Raw genomic sequence first — 24487 nt, 5'->3', positions numbered from 1 at the left:
AATTTGCGGCTGAACTAATTTACGTTCCTACCAACAGTATATAAGTGCAGAAGAGAAGTCTAATCCTTTTATTTTTCCACCAACAGCCTTAGTAGTTCAAGTATCTAAAAACATTGTTCTCATTTTATCCAAACATTAAAATATCTTAAGTAACCTTTTGTATGATTTAGTAGGGTTCTGAATGTGGTCCAATACCTATCAAAACCTTGTATAAAATACCCAATATTTGAAAAAGGCAGCCCAATGGACATGTTAACCAGTCACTAATCTGTGCCATACATGCCAAGTTCTTTCCTACACAACTAGAACATCATAAAGCTAAGTAGCTGGGCCACAGTCTCTCAGCTTCTCTGGGCAAGGTGCCTTCACAGATGGAGATATAGCAGTCATAGGCAGTAGGAAGTAGAATTGAGCCTTTTGAAGTATAGTAATTAAAGCTATTGCTAACTATGTAATTCTCTGTTCTTAAGGATTCATATGATAAAAATAATGTTTGAGTTATTTCACACAAAAATTGTCTCTATAGGTAACTACAGGATTTCAGTTGTCAAAAGTGAAAACTCTATTATCCATGCTTCCCTTTCCACTATATATATCAAAGCTTTTAAGGCCTATATTTATTTTCCATTGTATTTAATGGCTCATTCCTGCTGCTTGGTAACATTTACTTTTTTGGTTCCGCCCTTCACGTCTGTATATTTTAATCTGTAAACCACCCGAAATCTTTTTGGAAACAAATGAGGTATAGAATCCAAACACATAAATCCCTAATCCTTTCAGAGATCAAAACAAAAAGTGCTAAATGGCTAGACTAATAGAAGAATGCTTTATTCAATTATCTTCTCAAAATGGGAAGTTGAATAATAATTTACAAGAGAAAGGCCAATGACAAGAGTGAAGATTAGATTAGGTGGTCCATTATATTTGATGAAAAAATTCAGCCAGCAAAGTATTAATGTATCTTCTTCAATCAATAAAGAGAACTTTGCAGGCAACCACATAATATAATTTGGCCTTTTGTTACTCTAGTGCACAAATGCTCCTTACTGGAATGACAATCAGTACTAGCTCTGGTATGTTTTAGTTACATTCTCTTTCCCAACAGAGCTAGAATGATTTGCAAAGAGAGCAAGGGTCATGCATAAATTCAGACAGTGTCAGTGCCATCTCAGCAGACTCAGTTCAAAGAATGAAGAATGCTGATGCTGCATTGCAGCATTCAGCAGCTACTGCATTAACTCCCTGCAGCAGACCCATGAGCCTGAATAGATCTCCAACGATAATCCAGAAGGAAATATTGACAATGTCAGACAGGATATCTTACATATACATAGTAAAATTATAATGCAAACATCATAATAAAAATTGAAGGAAAGGTGTTATTGAAACAGTTAGGTATGCTATAAATCAGTTACCAGAACTGCTACTCAGAAGTATACATTCACCGCTGACTGGGACCTGCTTTACTGCTGCATAAATTAGTTGGCACTACAAATGAACACAGAAAGCAATTCCTTCTATTGTGTACTCCCTTCAGTCACATTGCATTTGTTTCTGCCTATTATCTGCTTTGGAAATGAACATCTATTGCATTCAGGAAAGATTCCAGAAGTGTTGTCATTCTTCCTCTTCCCCAGCTCTCTTTGCTAGCAGGTGGTCACTCTCTGGGACATTCCCTCAGTCTACAGTGCTATAAAGAACTGCAAGACTTTATCTGTCATACTTCTTTCTTCACTGATTTAAATCTTCCACTACCTACTGTATTTTGTCACAGGCAGAAAACAGAAATTGCAGCCCCCCAAGACAAAGGGTGCTGGTGTATTTTAATCTACTTCTAACCACCTCATCAATACCTCTCTCCAAACCTGGCTCTGAAGCATATGATTTACGGTTACGATTTGCAGCCAATTCTTAGCAAATGAGGCTTAATGATGCCCCCTTTATTGCTCTGACTGGATACAATTTGATCCTGTCTGCATTCAGGGGCCTCTTACTTTCACCTGCTATTTCTGTTACCTTCTTGAGAGAACTATGACCTAGAAAGACCCCACGGAAGCTGGGAAGGGAGAAGCCTCTGTAATATGAAAGTGGAGATGCTAGATTATTATATAATAAAATTGCTACAGATTTGGGACCTAAAATGGATTGCTTGAGGCAGCTGGCAGTTGCCTCAGTTTAAGCTCTTTAAAAAGAGTTCTCAGGTGCCCTAAAGCCAGTCATCAATCACCCACTGCAGAGAGAAGCATAGCTCGTTTGGGAATACGCAACAGCCCAAGCCTCCTATTAAATAAAATCAAATTCCACCATAGCCTTCAGCTCAGAATGCTATTGGACCTCATTAATTAGGAAAGACTGGGAAAAATGCATTTCTGAATCAGTGAAAAGTCTGAATTTTAACATATTTTAAACAAAAGCACAGTGTAAGTATTTTAAATCATATATGGTAACTCAGGAAGGTTAACAACGTGGGTCTGATGTCTCCACTGATTTTTAATCAATAAATAAGCATCTTTTGTAATTACCACAGTCATTGTTTTAATGCAAATGAACAGTTTAGAATCACTTGGAAAAGTCTGAAAATACTGTAATATGTCCTCTTAAATTGCTTAAACATTTCTCTAATCCTCTTGTTTTCAGTAACATCAGGAAATTTCTGAACAAAGGCACAAAGACAAACTTCAAACAGCACATTGACATAAATTTTCTGAATGTCCTAATTAGAAGATGTAACTTAATGAGGTTTTATTATGCTATGAATTACAGAAATAAAACCAGAAGAATGTATCTTGAAATGAACTTCAGCTTCAACACTGACATACCCTGTTTATACTTGACTTAAAGAAGGGCTTAACTTTGTCCTTCAAAGTGTCAAACTAGGCCTTGGATCTGCCACATCAAGGATGTAGTTAACACAATAAGAAAAATTGCAAATAAAATTGACTGACGCTCTCCAGTTATTTAAACTGATGAAGACTTTCAGCAAGCTCATGACAACAGGACAGGAAATAGCTTTTCTATTAGTACAATCTCAGCCCTTATTAATTTTTATAGAACTAACAAATTATAAGGGGAAAAGTAAAATAAATCCCTTTAAGTTACCTAGGGGAGAGAATAGTGGTTAAGAGCTTCGGGGCTGAAATCCTGCCTCTTCCAACCTGCTAGCACTGTGATCCTAAAGCAGCTACTTCTTATCTCTAAACCTAGGTTTCTTCTTCTGTAAAATAAACTATACCTTTCCTTATATTAGTATACATGAGATAAAATGCATAGCCTGGCATCTTACAGTCAGGAACAACTTCAGAAATGATATTATTTTTACTGCTGATGCAACTACCACTGTACTGCTGTTGCTGGCATTATACACTATCTCCCTATCTAATCTAGTTCCATTTATCTTCTAAGAAGTGAGGGTTCAGCAAAAAAATAAGACTTCAAGTGCTACATTCAAAATAACAGTGCTGCTTGATACAGTGTAAATGTATGTCCCCACCCAAATCTCATGTTGAAACGTAGTGCCCCGTGTTGGAGGTGGAGCCTGGTGGAAGGTGACTGGATCATGGGGAAGAACTTCTCATGAATGGTTTAGCACCATCTGCTTGGTGCTGTCCTCATGATAGTGAGGGAGTTCTCATGAGACCTGGTCCTTTAAAAGTGTACAGCACCACTCTTCTTGCTCTCTTGCTCCTGCTCTGGCCAGGTGATGTGCCTGTCCCTGCTTTGCCTCCTGCCATTATTCTTAAGTTTCCTGAGGCCTCCCCAGGAGCCGAGCTGATACCAGTATCATGCTTCCTGTACAGCCCGCAGGACCAGGAGCCAATTGAACCTCTATTCTTTATGAATTACCCAATCTCAGATACCTCTTTATAGCAATGCGAAAACAGACTAATACACTACTGCCGCTGCTGTTAGTGATGATACTACATCAGGCACCGGCTGAGTGATTTACATATGCTATCTCTTTTAATTTTCACAGTGACGCAGTGAGGGAGAGGTGATATTTTATAATTGTTTATTTAATTTCATAATTCATATTATCTCATCTTATAAATGAGGAAACTGACAGACACAGGGAAAAAAGTGAAAGCCAAAATTTGAACCTAAGGAGTCTCAGAGTCCAGGATTTCAGCCACTACTTCATCCTGCCTCCAGCTTCACTTGTACTTCCAACAGTGTTTCTGATGGTCAAGCTGAACACCAGTTTTTAAATTGAGAGCAGTGCTACTCTGTTTGGATGTCCAACCTGCTGTGCAGTGGGCCATATGACATTGTAATTCCTTTCTTCAATGGATATGAGCTTATTCAGGTTACATAAACTTGTTACTCATTATGAAAGTTTGTAGGGGACAGAAGATAAAGGCAAAAGATGGTCTCATTATTTGGGTTCTGTAGTTTAGGCCTCACCCAGGTATTCCAGAACATTCCCACTGTAAGGTCAAGACCCTGATCTCTAGAGCACTGAGTGCCATCTGACCAATTTCTAAGGGTTTCAGAAATTTTAACTTAGGGAACTATTTGTTGTCCCCAGCCACAATTCTTTGAATCACATCTTCCATATATGCATTTATATATTTATTTATCATCCATCCCAGCTAGCATTCCTGATCTTGGTTTACCTCTCCTGCTAGGAAACAGGCACACCTATGTAAAATCAAGAACATACACTAGGATGAGTAGAAATCATAGCCTTCACTGACTGGAAGGACTCTTGGAGGCAATTTGTCCCAAATCCTCATGTTGGGGAAAGACAGTATAAAATAGTTTCAAATGCTTTAAAGGCATTACACATTGCTGTGCTCTTACCCTTGCGGTGAAGTCCACAGCAGCCGCTCGGTTTAACAGCAACGTGGCTACATTGATATTTCCATAGTGAGCAGCTATGTGGAGCGGAGTGAAGCCACTCTGTAAAGAAAACATAGCAGACATTCAATTGATTTCTGCCAGCCCCCTGCCTGACAGGCAAATATCATAACCCTGCCCAAATAAAAATGAGGAAGCAAAATATGCTGAGGTCTATGTTCCATTCTGTACTAGGTTTCGATCAGTGCCAATTGCTCACAGGGTTTCTAATAAACCCCAAACTTACAGGCAGAAGAATAGCCAGCGAGGAACCAAGGGTGGAGACTGAGCAATTTTAGTAATCCAATAACAGAACTATATAAAAGCCAACATTTCAAGAAATTAAGATAGAGATGAGAAAAATCTTTATAGCTGATAGCTTGATTAGTGCCGCTGTTTTATTACTGACGATAGAATTGTGCATTGAAACTCAAAATTCAATTAGTTTATATATTTGATATAGATTCAAATTAACGAACAGTAAATGCCAATTTTAATGATAAAAGCAATTTTGGGGGGAAGAGGTACTACCACAAAGTTGGTTTTATATAATGGGCAATTGCATTCCATGAAGAATCCACAAGTTAATCTTTGTTAGCCAATGCCTATTCAATAACACATGTTTTTGGATTGTTCATACCAAGGTCATTTTACTTCCTTAAAAAATGCTAAAACATGCAGCGATTCACTTAGTCCCCAAAGATTGAAACCTTATAGGAACTAGATGCATTTCTAATTTGTTAGCAAGCTTCTTAGCCATGCTAGCTATCTCACTGAGTCTTGTAGAAGGGTGGGTCATATTGACACCATTCTGAAATACCTTTCCTTTTGCTGACACCATAGAGGGTAAGTGTCATGCACAACCCTAAAAAATGAGTCCTGGATGAGTAGAATGACAGGGTTGTCTGCAGCTTTAGATATAGCTGATAAACATCTAAAGTGTCCAGACTCTTCATCTCACACAGCTCTATTACAATACCCTTAAGAGTCAAGGATTCCTCATCTCTTTCAAACACCAGGTTCAGCTGCAGAAAGCCCTGGTAATCAAACTACTGCTATCTTATCTGGCACATGCTCCTTTGGGGAGAGGAGGGATTGGGGATAAAGCAGGTATCTAGCCTACAGAAGGCGATGCAAAGAAGAAGGGAGAGACATGAGGCAGCAGCACTAAGTCATGGGAAAATGATGATGCAGATATAGACTACACGTATATGCATATATATATATACCTCTGTTGTTCTATTCACCACCATCTAGGTTAACACATTTGGAAGCAAAGAGGAGGAAAAAATGAACGGTTAGTTCACTATTGGTGATATGGATTGCAGAAAGCTCATGACAGCTAAGTAATGAGGATGGAAGCTCTGATGAAAGCACAATAGGCACAGAAAGAAAGCTAGACTGAATGATGGGCTACGCAACAGCCTAGTCCAAATGCCACATTTCCGTCACAGAGACTTTCAGGTACCACATGTCAAGACGATGGGAATTTTTGGCTGCGGCTCTCTTGCTGCTGGCATGCTCTCCGCAGCTGATCTATGCTCAGTGCCTGGCCTGTCATCTTGGATATCAACCAGAGGTTTGTTTGCGTACACTGTTTTTAGCATTTTGTAATTTTTCACCCTGATGTTTGAGCTGAAGTGTTGAATATATTCCAAAACTATATTCAAAGGAAAGAAATGATCACTGCATAGAAATTGATTTCTTTTGAGGTGGCCTCCCTTTTAGCACGCATAGGGCCGCATTCCCCTCACCCCCCAGCTTCTCATGTGAAGGGAGGCTGTGCCTTCAGTGGCTAGCTCAGACACACATTGTTCCTCCCTTCAATGAAGTTAAAGGCATGGCATAAGCTTGCCAAGAGGGAGACCGGGTGCTCTTAAAGGTTGTGTGTCTAACACTGGAGAGTTGCATGACAGGCCCGTGTCCCTCGTGCCTCACCTTTGATTCCACATCTGCATTGTTGTCATTCTGCAGCAGCAGGGCGGCGGCTTTCGTGTCGTCTTTTCGGGCCGCGATATGAAGAGCTGGGAGACGCACTTTTCCTTTGGTGTCATTCTCTAGCAGGAGTGAAACGACTTGGTCATGACCTTGTTGCAAAGCCACTGCCAATGGTGTGAAGCCATCCTACAAATAAATGGATGGGTCAAGATGGGCTCCAATGACTATTTTCTTTTTTATTAAATTAACAAATAAGAAGGCAACCAAGTGACCAAGCATCAATTTTTGTTTGGGGTTATTAAAACTAACAACATATTCGGATGGACAGAAATGTGAAAAGATATTTTCAAAAAATATTTATCTATACAAAGTAAAAAACACTAAGAAACTTGTAATAAGTTCATGGGTTTTGGTTTTCTTTTCCATTAAAAATTAATATACATTAATTGGGAAAATTTTGAAAATGTACAAAAATACTACATATAAAAGAAAAAGTTGCTATAATATCAATATTCATAAAATAATCTCAGGGCCAGGTGCGGTGGCTCACGCCTGTAATCTCAGCACTTTGGGAGGCAGAGGTGGCTGGATCGCCAGAGGTCAGGAGTTCAAGACCAGCATGATCAACATTGTGAAACCCCATCTCTACTAAAAATACAAAAACTGGCCGGGAGTGGTGGATGCCTGTAGTCCCAGCTATTTGGGAGGCTGAGACAGAAGAATAGCTTGAATCCAGGAGGCAGAGACTGCAGTGAGTCAAGACCATGCCATTGCACCTGTGTGAGAGAGCAAGACTCTGTCAAAAAAAAAAAAAAAAAAAAAAAAAAGAAAAAGAAAAAAGAAAAAAAAATCTCAGGCTAAATCCAGGCAAAGTTTTCAAAGGAACTCATTTAAATAAGATGTAAACATTTCCACGGATTTTTAAAAACTGAGATGTATGCCTGTCTGGTTCATTACTGTGCCCTGTTGCCTCGCATATTCCTGGTGCTGTCAGGATAGGTGAACTCATGAACTGTACTCATTGTTGCTTTACAAAAGATCTATAGAGGCTAAGGTCTCTAGAGCTAAGAGAAAGACTCTTGGCTTCTGTGGCCAATGAGAGAAGACAACACAAAGATCATGCAAAACATGACTCTATATATTTATTCTGGTTATTGTCTTTTTTATTTTTAAATTTTATTTTAAATTAAAAATTATAAATATTTATAGGGGTACAAGTGGCATTATGATTTATAAATACAATGTGGACAAATCCAGCTAAGTAACATCTTCATTACCATACTTATTTTTTTGTGGTGAGAACATTTGAACTTTATTCTTTTAGCAATTTTGATATGTATAATACATTATTACTAACTCTGTTAATCAAGTTGTGCAATAAATTTCAAAAAAAGAAAAATAAAAACAAAAACTTATCCCTCCTCATTGACCATTACCTCCTGTCTCCCCATTACTCCCAGTTCCTAGCCTCTGGTAACCATCATGTTCCTCTCTGCTTCTATGAATTTGATTAAAACATGACTTTAGAATAAATTCAGACATAAGTGCACACATACATACTCTATACATTTTGAATCTTCCCTTTGTGTTGCCCTGGGACTTGATAAAGGGGACACAGCTACAGATTTCACTGCAGTTAAATTAACTTGTGGATTACCTAGAGTTGCTGAATGTAGAAAAAAAGGCACAGGGTAGAAAATCCTAGGACTGGCTCTCAAATTGTTAATTCTGCAATGGTTTCATTATTATATACTCAAAAGGGCATTTTTTTTTTTAACTAGAGAACTGGCATGCAAGTTACTTATTATTTTATCTGGGTCATGATATTTTATTTCTGTAGTCCTGTAGTAAAGAAAAGCATTTGGAAAACACATAGGAGCACATATGCACCAAGGTCTTCCTAAAACATCCCTTTCAACATTCCTTCCCTTGCTAGCATATGGAGAAAGGCTCTCATAATTCATTTGATTGAATGCAAATCAGCATACTTATACCCAACATGTGCAAAACATTGACCCAAAGCACTTAAGGGACATTATTGCTCAGTATTGTCCCCTATAAAATCCTTTCTGTCAGTGTCTGTACTGATTATGCACATACAGACTTCATTCTCGTCTGACACCTGTACTTATGCTATTTCCCCCACCCTAAAATGCCGTCTTATTTTCTCTATGTATACAAATCCCTTCTACCCTCCATGCTTCAAGATCTGGCTTAAATGCCACCTGTTTCTTTTAACTTTACTACCAAAGACAGCAGGAAAAAGGAAAACAATAACATAACCAAAACTACTAGAAGGTTATTCCCTGAAGCCTTAAGAAAGATAACAAGCAGGGAAAGACTAGATACATCCAAGATGTCACAAAAACGATATCATAGGTTTACACTTAAAGACAGGAACTTTAGGATATAACAAGAAAAGTAGTCTGCATGTCAATGTAAATATATATTTTCATTTTCATAAAGGTACATACATGTATCTAATGTGTACATGTACAAGCAATCAGATAAAATGTTATCTCTAGGGAAAATTAACAGAGATTTCTTGCTTCTTATTGTACTTTCTCATTTATGTAATGTATTACTTTTGCAAAAAGAAAAGAAAATATGCATTGTTTAAATAAGAGTGTGGCAAAAGGAAAATTGTGTTTTAAGATTTAATTTTGCATCTCACTTAAAAAACCTGAACGAAAGCTAAGGGGTAAAAATGACAGCCCACTTCTGTCCTGAATCCAAACAAAATGGCTACATTTCCACTGATGTGAATTTTAAAATTCACAGGACCTATACATAAAGGAAACTACTTTGTACCAGAAAATAAACTGCAACTGAGCCGATTAGCAGTGACAAGAATATGTTTCCTGCATAAGCCAATTAAAGACACAAAGATACCAGCTCTAAGGTGTTAATAGCTAAAATTAGCAGCTCCAGATTTTGTTTCAAAACTAAGTTTAAATGGTGTGGTTTGCTTTGTGCAGTTATTCTTAAGAGAAAAATGAGCAGAAAGGAAATGTGATAGAGGCTACTGGAAAAAAGGTCCATCCCCTGGTTGCTCAAGGATATCCAGTACCTTATGAAGCGTCTGAAACATAATAGGTGCTTAATAATTACTCATGGAATAAATGAACAAACAAATATACTGCGTGCTTCAGAATTGTAATTAGCAAAAGGAAGATTATATATATAGAGAAAAGATATGAGATGCAGTACACAGTAATATAAAAACGTTTTAAAAACCACAATTATACTGAAGTCTTGCTACGTATATACAAGATTTGAAGTGTGCCAGCCTTGCTGAAAAAAATACATTTGAAAGAATTTGGCAATATCCCATCATGTAGTGAATTAAAGATTCTATTAAAAACTTGCTATTTAAAGGATCCTTTACTTGTCCCCTACTGTTTGTTCTGTAAATACAGACTTCTCTATAAATGACACCAATATTATTGCTAATGAGAAAGCAATACAGTAATTAGAATAGCATTTGAAAAAAATGTCTTATTTCCTGTTGTTGTTCTTATTCTCCAATACCAATAATCCAAAAGAAGAGAAAAAATTCAAAGGTTGAAACATCTCTAGGTAATTAGATATTGTTTATATAGCAATATAACAGCAACTTCCCTGAAGACATGAACGTGACTTAATAGACACCATGTTTCTTGTTTTTTCCCTTAAAACTACAAAAATAACATGAAATTAAATCAATGTAAAAGAGTAAAAACTTTTAAAATATATATCCTTTGCCAAAAGACTGAAGTAGTGATTTGAAGATCTCACGTACCGCATTTCTTTAAGTTAGCTGTAGGGCTTCTTTTTGGGCCTTGAAAACTTCAAAAAGTACTGGAGAGCTCTGAGAGTTACTGGTAATTGGTTTACAGTCTAATTCAAATCTATTAGCAGTAAATTGGGGTTATGTTTGCTTCTAAAGGAGAGATACTTAGTGATCTGTACATCACAGTGTAAAAAAAGAGTCCTACGCCATCTTCACAAAGAAAGCTATGGAATCATTCATCAGGTTATTTACATTACTTAATATTTCCATCCAAAAATGAGGATGGGTTTTCTCTTAACCAACAGTCTCTGCCTGTCTCTATTTCCCCTGTCCACTAGGATACAATGTGTGTATCGTACTGTGCTTAGAATAGCTACTCTTGAGTGTGAAGAGAGGTACCGTTCTCTGCCTAGCAAGTTTGTTCTTTTTTGTTTGTTTAGAGACAGGGTCTCAATGTTGCCCAGGCTGGAGTGTAGCAACTACTCACAGGTGCAACCATAGAGCACTATATCCTCAAACTTCTAGGCTCAAGTGCATCCTGTCTCTACCTCCTGAGGGGCTGGGACTACCGGTGTGTGCCCTTGCACCCGGCTAAATGTTTGTTATTTTGATAACAACCAGTAGTTATTTCCTAACTAGCTTTAAGAATACTATTACAAAAATAGTACATTCTCATGATAAAAATTCCCCAAAGTACTGATGGGTATAAAATAAAAAAATGGGTATAAAAATCCCCAACAGTACTGATGGGTGCAAACGCTCCCTCAGAATTCTCAGGGCAAACCACTGGTAACAATCTACTATGGACAATTTCCTGTATCAGTACACAGAGCCTTGTCTCGTTTTTAACAGTGCTAACAGCATGTTATTGTATAAATATATGAACATTTACTAACAGGTTTTTTTTTTGTTTCTTTCAAAGCCAAATAGTTCTGAATAAACAGGATTCTTATTGGTGTAAATTTAGATTCTTTCTGATTTTTAAAAATTGCTATTATTAATTGTGTTGACAAACATCCTTGTATACTATTTTTGCATCCTAATGCAAATATATCTATAATATATATTTGATATATCTAATATTTCTATAACATAACTTTTTAGAAGTGGAGCTGCTAAGTAAAAAGGCTTGTAAATATTAGTTTTTGATAGTTACTGCCAAATGTTCTGTAAAAGTGTTGTAACCAACAATCAATTTCACTAGTATTGTAGGAAAGTTCTGGTTTCCTCTCCCCATCAAATTTTTGTTTTTAGTCTCATGGGCAAAAGATTAGATCTTATTTTTTATCTGGCTAATAAATTAGTATTTGACTATAAATGAGGATGATAATTTTTCATATATTTATGTTTGCTTGTGTATGTTTTGTGTGAGCTATCCCATAATTTATTTAGTGGTTTCCCTAGAAGGTATAATCTCAAAAACTAAGTGAGATTAGATGCAGTTTCTCTATTGCCATCTTTTCTGTGCCATTCAGGAAGCACATCAGCATGCAAGCAAGAGTAGTGGTTTATAATAGGGATAACCCTGCATTTGCCCTAATTCACTGTTTTGTTACAAATAAAAAATACTCAAATATTGATCCTTTATTATTAGCAATAGATTTCTGGTGACATGCTTAAGTGATTCCAGTCTTCCATCCAGATTAGTTTAAAAAATAAACAACATTACCTAAGACAGTACCAATGGCCTAAATAACTTTCTATTTTTAAATAATTCTTCTATTATAGACAGCAAAGATTATTTTTCTTCAAATACGGCATCTATTTAACACTTAAAAATGTGTAACAGTTTTGGCTGGGCATGGTGGCTCACACCTGTAATCCCAGCACTTTGGGAGGCCGAGGTGGGTGGATCACAAGGTCAGGAGTTCAAGACCAGCCTGGCCAAGATGGTGAAACCCTGTCTCTACTAAAAACACAAAAATTAGCCAGGTGTGGGTGGTGGGCACCTGTAATCCCAGCTACTCGGGAGGCTGAGGCAGGATAATCGCTTGAACCCAGGAGGCGGAGGTTGCAGTGAGCTGAGATCATGGCTTTGGACTCCAGCCTAGGCGACAGAGCAAGACTCTGTCCTCCCTCCCCCCACAAAAAAGTACAATAGTTTTATTTATAACTATGAATTAAGTCTAATTAGTTAACTTAAAAAATATACAAATTCAATCATTATAATTAGGTAAACTTATATTTGGAAAAACAATTTAAAACTAATGTTTTATTGAAAAGATAGTTCACACCAATTATTCCAAAACAATGATTGCCTTTGCCTATAAGGCAAAATTGTAAGAGACAGAAAAGAATTCTCAAGCAAATATGTTAAATATTAAAATAATAGCATAATTATAGCATAGAACCGGGCATTTAAGAGCAGAAAGGGTATCTATGCAACAGAAGACTTTTAAAAATTGAAAGTAGACTTACAGTAATGTATTTCATAAAACTTATGAACCCACATATTAATATAAAACTTCAACTGAAATACTAGTAGGACAAATTCACAACTCCGGGTTTTCAAAATGCCCTATAAATATGTGAACTTACCCACAGGAAAAAAACAGTGTCTTACCTCTGTGGCTAGGCTCTGGCTTGCACCATTGTCAAGAAGAAACTTGACAACTTCCAAGTGATTTTCCTGGGCTGCCATATACAATGGCGTGAAACCATTCTGCAAAATAAGAAAAAAAATGTTTGTCTGCAGCTTTCCAGAGACAATCTATTTTTCCATGGTACTGATGATTTATGCTCCAAGAAGTGCTCACATACAATAACTTTAATAATACTTTCATATAGATATAAATATTTATTAGAAAACCCAAGCACCATAGCTTAAGCTAAATTCCTGATCTGTGTAATTCAAAATTATATTTCATAATTCATAATTTGAGTATAGATCATAGTTAATAGTTCATAGTTAATAGTCCAAGTATAATTCAAAGCAATTTACCCACTTTAAAGAAATAAGTACACTCACTTAGTCATCAACCACTTATTGAGAGTCTACCATGAGTAAGTGTTTTACTACATGCTATGAGAATATGAAGAAAAACACATTTAGTCATTGTAGCTCCCAAGCATCAATTATCTGTTTTAAATAAACATGTAATATTTTCACACAAAAGTAGCTGAACTAGTTTCAACTAATTCAGGGAGGAATTTATATTAATCTCAAATAGCTTCAAAGCTTTTTCAAATAGCTTCAAATAGCTTCAAAGTTACCACAGATGTGGTCCTTCAGAGCAAAAAAGAAATGCCGATTTGCATAATGGTATGATTCAATCTAATTCATAGTCTGTTTTTTTTAGGCCTCTTTTCTTTGTATTTTTTGCTAAGGTAGTTTAATGTTCAGAATATATATATGCATACATATTATACGTACATACATATGCACATATATTTAGTTTGTGTGTGTGTGTGTGCCTCTCTGAAATGTGCATCAACTCTCAAAGAATTTGGATTCAAGCAAATTAATATGCATATTACATCTTTTCCTATTAAAAATATGTTGTATATATATTTGTTCTCTAGAATAATGTATTTCATATCTATGAAATACTATACTATTTTAAAATGTTATTGCAAGATATAAGCATCAAACAATTTTCAAACTATAATTCTTTTGTTTTATTATTATTATTTTGAGACAGGGTCTCGCTCCATTGCTCTGTATCAAAATAATAATAATAAAAAACCAATGGAGTGCAGGGGTGCCATCACCGCTCACTGCAGCCTTAATCTCCTGGGCTCAAACAATCCTTCTGCCTCAGCTTCCCAAGTAGCTGGGGCTACAGGCATGCACCACCACACCTGGCTAATTTATTTTTATTTTTTACAGAGACTGGGTCTCCCTGTGTCACCCGGTATGGTCTTGAACTCCTGAGCTCAAGCCATCTGCCTGCCTTGGCCTCCCAAAGTGCTCGATTACAGGTGTGAGCCACTGCACCCAGCCAGTAAATTCTTTTTGAATATACTTTTCAGAATGCAGTTCTATTTAACTGAATGTTCTAGAAATTTTATTGTATACATTATGCAATTTCAAGGAATAAAAGTAAATATATTCTAAACTAAAATGCTACAAAATATTCAACCTTTTGTGATTCAAAAGGATTAGGTTCGTTATTATAAATATCAACTACTATATGATTATCTTACTTATCCATAAGTTCAGCCTCTGGTAAACACACTGCTTTTGGCTTATAACTGAGAATTCGAAAGTAAGTTAAAAAGATCCTCGAGCAGATAAATGTGATGCCACATAACAAATCCACCATGGCTATGTACTTATCATAGAGTTCCTCTATTCTGCTTCCTCTATTTGGCACAGAATTGTAACAAGTTAGGTGATCTAGTTGCCAAACTCAAGATTAGAAACACGAAATTAGAGGCAGTGGAATGCAACATCACATTCAATCTTCTTCCTTTTAAATTGTCTACCTGATAATATCTCTGGAGCCCACTGTTACTCTGTTTTATCATGAAACATTCTACCACATTTAAACATGAAGCATGGAGTACTTGGAACACTGTGGGGTGTGTGTGTGTGTGTGTGTGTGTGCGCGCCCATAGGTCCGTGTGTCTTTTATCTTTGTCCCTCTTCCCAGTGCTATGACGCTATGAGTGAAATTCAAAGGGAGTTTAGGATTATCCTCATCATATTGCTATTTTCTCATTTTCTAATTGGACCAAAATGAAAGATCATTACATCTTTAGTTAATTTAAATATTCTTTAAGCAACAAAACAAGAAAAGAAAAGGCCAAAACCAGTATGGCTTTTTCTCATAGCTAAACTAGGTACTAAGCGTCTATCTTCCCTCATCAAGTGCTCTCTCTGAAAGCTGAAACTTCCAGAGGGCAGGTTCAGATTTTTAGAAGTTTTTTTTTTGTTGTTGTTGTTGTTTGTTTTTTGTTTTTGTTGAGACAGAGTCTCTCTCTGTCGCCCAAGCTGGAGTGCAGTGGTGAGATCTCGGCCCACTGCAACCTCCACCTAAGAGATTCAAGAGATTCTCCCACCTCAGCCTCCCAAGTAGCTGGGACTACAGGGACGTGCCACCTCGCCCGGCTGATTTTTGTATTTTTAGCAGAGGTGGGGTTTCAACATGTTGGCCAGGATGGCCTTGATCTCCTGACCTCATGATCCATCTGCCTCAGCCTCCCAAAGTGTTGGGATTACAGGCGTGAGCCACTGCACCCGGCCTTTTTTTTTTTTTTAAATTCCAAAATAAGTGTTTTTCTCTCAGACATGAATATCAACAAGATATTTATGTCAAGACAAGTAATGCCAGTTCATTCTCAACGTTGGGGTGGTCTGCTGTGGTCCAAGATTGCCTAAGAAACACTAGTCTATCCACACATCTCTGGCTCTAGTGAATGTCCACTGTTCTCACAGTTTCCTTCCAGAACAAACCATTTCAGAATCCATGAAGAAAGCCCAGACTCAGGCACTGGGTTTTAAGGTAATGCTTTCTTACAGACCTGGAGCTTCTCGAGAGTTATTCTTAAGAGGCACAACTCTGAAACCATTCTACACGCCCTGTTTTACAATGACAGAAACTGAGATGCACAGAATTAGGACTACTTAGAAATATTTGTAGACAACAGCCACAGCAAGATGCAGCCCTGTAATTAATTGTTTTCCTTTTCCACAATAGCTTTCCACCTTCTTTTTGAGTGCTTGCCATCCTAAGATTATTACCTGAAAGTTGGTCATTTTCTGAGTAGTTACATACTTCCTTTTTTTTGATTTTTAAAATATTTGTTTATTGATATATAATTTGCCTATCATAAAGCTCACCTTTTAAAAGTGTACAATTTAGTGGCTTTAAGTATATTCATAAAATTGGGCAACTCTTCCCACTATCTAGTTCTACAATATTTTCATCACCCCAAAAAGAAGCCCTATACTCCTTAGTAATCACTCCCCATTTCCCCCTAGTAACCACAAATACACTTTCTCTCTCTAGTTTTGCCTATTCTGGGTATTCCATATAAACAGAATTATACGATATCTGTCCTTGAATGGTCTGATACTATTTCTTTAATTTTTTTAAGAGATAGTGATATGGTTTGGCTGTGTTCCCACCCAAATCTCACCTTGAATTGTAATAATCCCCAGGTATCAAGGGTGGGGCCAGGTGGAGATAATTGAATCATGCAGGGGTGGCGGGGGGAGGGGTGTGGGTAGGCAGTTTCCCCCACACAGTTCTTGTGGTAGTGAATAAGTCTCATGAGATCTGATGGTTTTATAAATGGGAGTTTCCCTGCACAAGCTCTCTTGCCTGCCATCATGTAAAAGGTGATTTTGCTCCTTATTTGCCTTTCACCACGATTGTGAGGCCTTCTCAGCCATGTGGAAGTATGAGTCAATTAAACCTCTTTCCTTTATAAATTACCCGGTCTCGGGTATGTCTTTATTAGCAGCATGAGAACAAACTAATATAGATAGGGTCTTGCTCTTATTGCCCAGCCTGGTGTGTAGTGGTGTGATTATAGCTCACTACAGCCTTAACATGGGCTCAAGTGATTCTCCACCCTTAGCTTCCTGAGTAGCTAGGACTATGGGCATGCACTACCACATCTGGCTTTTTTATTTTTATTTTTGTGAAGATAGGGTCTCACTATGTTGTTGAGGCTGGTCTCAAACTCTGGCCTCAAGTGATCCTCCTGCTTTGGCCTCCCAAAGTGCTAAGATCACAGGCGTGAACACAGTGCTTGGCCTTCTTATGCTATTTCTGCTACCTATATTGATAAAATGTTTTTGGTGAGTGTTTCATGGTGGAAATTTCAATTTTATAGTGGTCATTTGTAGTGCATGGGTGTTTGTTTTATTTTGCTTTAGTTTTGGTCACCAGTGCCCACACACCCATTTCCCCTTCAGGACAATGTCACCCCCATTTTCTATCAGAGAATTACCTATTCCCCATTATGCAGGTAGGACTTGTCCTGGATGGACTGAGACAGAGAAGCTTGCCTTTCATTAATTACAGGGTAGACACACATGCAAGCTATCTTCTGTTTTCTCTTTTAGGTCCACCCTTGATTCTCCCTCTCCAGCCTTGATTGACCTGTAGGAACCAGGTCAAAGGGCAATCCTACTCTCTTGCTTCTCACTCTGTTCTCCCACTCTCCACCCCAGCTATCCGGTTTCCAAAGCTTTCTGAAAGCTTCTTTAGCTTTCTATTCTCTGTGTTCCTCAACTAATTCTAATAAATTCCCTCTTGTGCTTAAGTTAGTTTCTCTTCCTGTAATTCAAATAACACCCCCAAATTACAAATTTTATGTCTCAAGAAATGGTCAAGACATGAGAACACATACATAACAATTTAGTTATGATTCTAGAGAGAAAATCTGAAGCGTTCTTTGGAAAGACTGAATAAAAATATTGCCGTCACTCCCTAGCTCAAAGAGGTTGAGGCACCATTAACTCAATGTGTTGTCATTAGACAACCTAGAGCCATAACTGTTTGCTGTGGCATGGCACGTGGATTGGGAGAATGGTCAGATTTCAAAATAAGAGAAAAAAGTACACCACTGTTTTTATAATAATTTCCTAACTTAGAACATTTCCAAAACAAAGCTAGCTAAAAAGGAATATACGGGTGCCCAATTTGCATTTTCTTTTCTGTAGCAACAACAGATTAAATTCTCAAAAGGCAGAGCAGCTTAAGATGGAATGGGTATGCTATTTGAAGTCTGATTTTATCCAATATATTCAATACCTTCTGCTCTGAATGTTTATAGTGGTGCTATTATAAGCGTGCAAATCTGCAGACTTATAATTTTGTAGATAGTACTGAGGCATGCTAATACACATCAAAATAAAATAATAAGTATTCCTATGACTTCATTTGGAGAAGGGCTTAAATTTCATCCATGAAATTTTTCTACTCATTCTAGTTTTCTATGGCCAGCCTTTGCACATCATAAAGTGCTGTTTTTAACTAAGATGTTAAGGGTATGGTGAAAGATTTGCATTGATTCATATACGTTACTAATTTTCATGAAGGTCAGTTAGATTAGAGGTGCGATATAAGGTCACAGAGGCTCAATCTGAACCATACCCAAAATCTCATACTTGTACAGTCTAACTTTGTGAGGATCCGACTTTCCCACCATAGGGAATATCAGAGTACCCAGAAAGACCAAGGAGGCACTGGCTAACCTAAAGGGTCTTACCTTTGCAAACACCACTAGAAAAATCTGTTCACTAAAAATACTTTGGTAGTTAAAATATTATTGGAAACAGACTTTGCTTCTTTATAAATTCAGTTGGTATTTTATATTATAAAGACAGAGAAGGAGAGAAGAGTGGGGGATGTCATTTGGCTGTGCAGTTTGAGATTTTTCAATAGCAAACATTGTTAATCATTGTTGATATATTTAATATAAAGTATTAAGGACTTAATAATAGAATTCTTTATAATCACAATTCAGTCAACTCAATTTCTTTCTCAGAGTAGGACTAAATGATTACTGGAATGTTAAGTACTAAAAGAAAGAGTTAACTTGTTAAGACCTAAGATCAAGGCAATGACAAAAATTACTTTAAAATCTACAAATTCCTAGTTTATAGAGCCTTGGTTTATAAGATGAGAACTTGATATTGCCTAATGTCATTTTTATGTTTAAGATAAGGAGAATTTTTACTTCTTTATAGTAAAGAAGAGTAGGGGGCTCTTTTAACACTATTTTTTGTTGGTTATTAAATATCACTTACAAGTTAAAATTTCATGTCAACAGAGATGCTGTCTTGAATATTAATATTTCTGTACTGTTTTATGTGCTGCTTCCTAAATGGAGTTGACATCATAGCTTGTTACTCTTTATAACAGTTCCTACTGAAGAGTTGTTACCAGAAATTATCATAGAAACTCCATTCCTCTGCAGGGTCATCTCATTACTTATTCCATCCACAGAACAATGCAGTTCAGAAGGCATATGAGGGCAGGGGTTCCGATGAAGGGGCAAATGCTTTGCTGTGCCATGTGTGGCTGGTAATTCCGAGCACAACTGTAAGTAACAGGGAATTTCACATGTTCTTCTCCCTTACTGCATCATCAGTGTGGAATGCGTATAAATTGAAATTAGAACTGATTAGGATTTTATTTCAACTGCAGCTTCTCCCAAACATTGCCGAGCCAGTTTAAAACTACGGCTACTCTAAGCATTAGTCAATAATGGATGTGATGTTTGAAAGGAGGAGGTTGATTTTTTCCTCCCTTGAGAAAATAATAAAAGAAATGAAAATGGATTAAAGAGTTTTCCCACTATCTCAGAGCTTAAAACTACCTAGCCACATTTCAGTAAAATATTACTGGGGTATTTTGAAAAACATCCATTTAAAAGCATGATGCTTCTATTGTAGTAAGCTGGTCTGTATCTCTCTCAAAGTACCATACTTGTTGCTATTCAATTTTACATCATTCCTTTCTGGAAAAGCGTTATTACTCCAAGGGAACTCTCCTAGGGAATCAGAATAATTGGCACAGATCATGTAACAAAGGTCCAACAACAGGGAACTAGAATGAATTTAGAGCGAATATACAAGAACCATGCAGTTGGAAGCACTGTGCAGTTCCTTTTCTCTGACTCTGACATTCGATGGCATCAGAGTTACCATTGCTATGTCAGTAGTAAGCAGGGGAGGAAGTCACTACAATTCTGTGAACCCATAAAACAGAGGAGACTCCCAGTATCCAAAGATAATCGTACTAGAAAATCCTGGTAAAATCAAGTGCATTTAAAATGGAGAGCAAAAGGCCATAGTAAATAATTTTTTAAAGTTTGATTCAGACTTACTCTTAAAAGATAAAACTGGAAATTATAAAAATAGGCTTATATGATTTAATAAAATGTAAGTTATAACTGGATTCATGTATAAGTTCTCAGAATGAACAAAGACTAAACCAAGTGTTATTTTTCCCAACAAAATGATACATGTTGACATTCTTCACTTTTTAATTTTCACAGCATAAGCAAAAAAGACCATCTTTTGGAAGAAGTATTTGCCATCCAAAGATCTCACTTACCTTTTTGTCTTCATTTAATCTATGTATTTTCAAATCATTCTTATATGAAACCACTATCAGGAAATCATCCTAACTTTTCACATGCTTCCTAGCCTAATACTGCCAGAGTGCCACGTACCCACAGCTCAGCTGTGCACCCAGAAGTTCTCCAATGTCACTTTCCTTGACTTCAGGAAACTTAGTGTCTTTGTCAAAACTTGCAGTTTTGTTCTGCAATCAATTTGTTCAATATCCAACACCCCTGGGTAGACACTGACAAATAAGGATGGAAGTCAGCATTCGACTGGAAGGAATGTTTGAGTGGGAACCAGTTTTAAATGTGGTCATGTCCTTAGTAAATATTTTTAAATTATGATGATGTTTGCTTTCCTACATGACCTGTCTGTGGAGACTCAAATAATGAATACTTGAATAATGAGGACCTATATTTTTAAACAAAATAAAGCAAAGTTAATTCTTTTAGATTCAAAGTCTACCAAATGATAACCTATTGGTGTTCCTCTTAGAAATTCAAGAAAGACCATGTAAGATTTACAGGAGGACCTATGTTCATTACAAAGAATCTGAAAATTTTTATTAAACTTGAGGACTTTTAAAGTTCCTTCTGCCTGTTTTTAAAAAGATTGAACCTAAGCTAGCATCATAAAGTAGTGTAAGACCCTGCATTACAGATACCCTTTAAACATTTGTGTCTATGACTAGTATCTTTTATAGATAGGCTGCTTTAAAAATCTCTCTCACACACACATATATATTGCAAATGAAAATACATATGAATTTAAATAATCTGCAATAATTTAACTTTATCTTTTTGAGACAGAAGCTTACTCTGTCACCCAGGCTGGAGTGCAGTGGTGCAATCTTGGCTCACTGCAACCTCCACCTCCTGGGAACAAATGACTCTCGTGCCTCAGCCTCCCAAGTATCTGGGATTACAGGCATGTACCATGATGCCAGGCTAATTTTTTTGTATTTTAGTAGAGACAGGATTTCACCATGTTGGCCAGGCTGGTCTCAAACTCCTGCCTCAAGTGATCTGCCCGCCTTTGCCTTCCAAAGTGTGCAATAATATAACTTTTTAAATATAGTTCTTAAGTATTGTGTTCTTAGAGGACATGTGAACTAAGCAAGCACCTGACCCAAAGAACATTGTTTGTAAATGATAAGAAAATGTCCGTGGCATGGAGTTGTAGGCTTACCTGAGATTGTGCATTGACATTGGCTCCATTTGTAACCAAGACTTTTACCACCTCTGCTTGTCCAGCCAAAGATGCGATGTGCAATGCTGTGTTTCCTTTCTGTGAAATGAAAGTCAAGATATATCAACTCATCGATCTTTTGAATTTTCCTGTTCTCCCCAAAGAGAACAAATTTGACAAATATCTTATGAGAGTTGTGCCCCCATTCTTACTGATGGCTGAATCCTCACAGAACATGGCGAGTGGTACAAAAAGCATTAGATATGCGATACTGACCTTTGTAGCTGCGTCCACATTGGCTTCTCTCTGCAGCAGCTCAGAAACAACTTCTACGTGGCCTTCTTTGGAAGCAAGGTGGAGAGCGTTCAACCCATTCTGATTAAAAGTAAAGGAAAAGCTTTACTCAGCAGGTTGAAAATAGAGCAGTAAACAACCGACCAAGAACTCCTGAGATATTATAAAGTCCCACCTGATGATCACTTGCATGTGTGCAGTGCAGGAGCTTGAATCTTGAATTAGGAATCAAAGTACTTCAAAACTGGATGGGTTGTTCTGTTATCATTATTTACTAACTTTTAGAAATTAATTACTAAGGGACATATGCTGACATTTCTGAATGTTCCTCTAACAGAGAATAATTTGACAATGACAAGCTGATAAAATTCAACAGAAAAAAAAATTCACAAAAAAATAAAGTCTTTAAGGAGTTTGAAGTCTGGATTTTTAGAATTTTAAGTAAAAAATTCAATAATAACTCCAACTAACCTGATTGCAAATGTTGATGTCAACTCCATTTTTTATGTAGTCGAGGGCCTTTTCAAGGTGTCCAGCTCGAGCTGCTCTTAAGTAACTTGCATTGGCATCAGACTATAATAAAAAAGAAACACATTTTGATGAAAAATGAAGGAATATGCATGTTTGTAAACTATCCAGCTAAAGGTCCAAACTAAAATAATTGAACTCTTTTATTTCTAACATGAAAATATGAATAAAAGTTCTTTGTAAAAAGAACCAAGAAAAAGACACATTTTTAAAAAGTTAGTTTCAAGGGTACAATGTTATCCCTTGTGTGATGTCAGCATTCCTTCTGAATTGAGAGAGAAAATTTCCTACAATGTATAGGCACCCTAAATCAACACACAATTTCCAGAGGGAAAAGAGAAATTCTATAACTTATTGATAATTACATTATGAAGACCCCACTATTTTCTTGTAGCAGAAATGTAACATCTATGCCTTTTATCCATATCTACCACAGCAATTTTTTCAATTAATAGATTCAAAATGGCATTATTCTTCTTCTTAGAGACAGGGTCTCACTCTGCTGCTCTGGCTGGAGTGCAGTGGTGCAATCACAGCTCACTGCAGCCTCGAACTCCTGGGCTCAAGTGATCTTCAGCCTCAGCCTCCTGAGTAGCTGTGACTATGGACATACGCCACCATGCCAAGCTACTTTTTTATTTTTTAGAGACAGGGGTCTCGCTGTGTTCCCAGGCTAGTCTTGAACTGTTGGCCTCAAGCAATCCTCCCACCTTGGCCTCCCAAAGTGTTGGGATTATAGGCATGAGCCACCATGCTTAACCCATTTTATGTTGTACTTAATAGTCTAACAGAAATTTGCAGGCAATGATGTTCTACTGGATTTTCCTACAGTACATAGCCATATGTAGGAGCAGCAGCAGAAAGAAATACATATAAAATTTTAAAACAATACATGTAATTCACTCATTGAAAGCTTGCAACATTGAACTACTGCTAAACTCTAACATCTATAATTTCATAGTTGAAACCACCTACTAATGAAATCTCTGATAGAAAGATGGTGAGAGGAAAGACACTGCAAAGCTGGGCCTGCAAATATTTGTAAAGAAGTCTTGCTTAATACAGTACAATACAAAAGCAGGTTTTTCTGAAAGAGCAGCCAAAAACATCTTGTCACCAGTTATAAAGCAATCATTCAGGGTATGGCTTAAAAGAGAAAAATGTCTTCTTTCAGTCATATGGTAAACACCGCCTTCAAAGGATTTGTTCAAATGCCGCCTCATCTGTGAAGCCTGCCCAGACCCCCCAGGTGGAGTTTAGTTTCTCAGTGCTCCCAGCATTAATTTCATTGAACTCTCTTTGTATTTACTACACAACATCACAGGTTTTGGTATACCTGTCCTTCTTCCACCCTAAATTACGAGCCCCTTCAGAATAAGCAGAGGAGGCAGATTAAGGAGTAGGCAACTGGAAAGCAGCCAAGATGCCAGTCTTGAAGAGAGGAATGCTAACTCTTTCATGGAAATGTAATTGAGAAGAAGAAAATTCTACCCCTCAGAAGGGTCTTTGGTTCCAGTGTGAGTCAATTCACTAAGAGTCAACTTGCTCAGAACCTCAGAGGAGAGGCCACTGCCTCTGGAGTCACCTGCCCCCTTCTCTTTTATGGTAATGAGCCTCTCTCAATCACTACTGTGCCTCTAAATTGGGGCTTTGACTCAGCCTCAGCAGTATTGGCATTTTGATCTGAATAATTCTTTGCTGTAGGGGACTGTCCTGTTCATTGTCCAATGTTTACCAGCATTTTCTATTGACCAGGTGCCAGTGGTATCCCCTATTTGTGATAACTAAAAGTGTCTCCAGAATTGCCAAATGTCCCTTGGGGGAGGGGGCAAAGTCTTCCTAGTTGAGAACCACTGCCTTAAATAAACAGTAACCCAACTTACATAAAGATTGTACACTTG

At 37.2% G+C, this 24487-nt stretch overlaps 1 protein-coding gene across 6 annotated transcripts in view; it reads right to left on the bottom strand.

Moving 5' to 3' along the window:
* ANK3 (ankyrin 3) overlaps positions 1-24487 on the bottom strand; it is a 699134-nt gene that overhangs the window by 227849 nt on the left and 446798 nt on the right. For 5 of the 6 annotated variants that reach the window (XM_054436350.2, XM_054436348.2, XM_054436349.2 and 2 more), the window contains 6 exons: positions 22530-22631; positions 22041-22139; positions 21765-21863; positions 13110-13208; positions 6775-6960; positions 4801-4899 (listed from right to left, as the gene is read on the bottom strand). In XM_054436350.2, coding sequence (XP_054292325.1) covers positions 4801-4899; positions 6775-6960; positions 13110-13208; positions 21765-21863; positions 22041-22139; positions 22530-22631 — 684 coding nt within the window. Of the gene's footprint in view, positions 1-4800; positions 4900-6065; positions 6090-6774; positions 6961-13109; positions 13209-21764; positions 21864-22040; positions 22140-22529; positions 22632-24487 lie in introns of all 6 variants that reach the window. The other variant, XM_063669954.1, reaches the window with a different exon arrangement.

Source organism: Pongo pygmaeus, chromosome 8 (genome assembly GCF_028885625.2).
Source record: "Pongo pygmaeus isolate AG05252 chromosome 8, NHGRI_mPonPyg2-v2.0_pri, whole genome shotgun sequence".
Classification (NCBI taxonomy): Eukaryota; Metazoa; Chordata; class Mammalia; order Primates; family Hominidae; genus Pongo; species Pongo pygmaeus.
The sequence above is the reverse complement of the archived record's forward strand: the minus strand, read 5'-3'. Positions and strand labels throughout refer to the sequence as shown.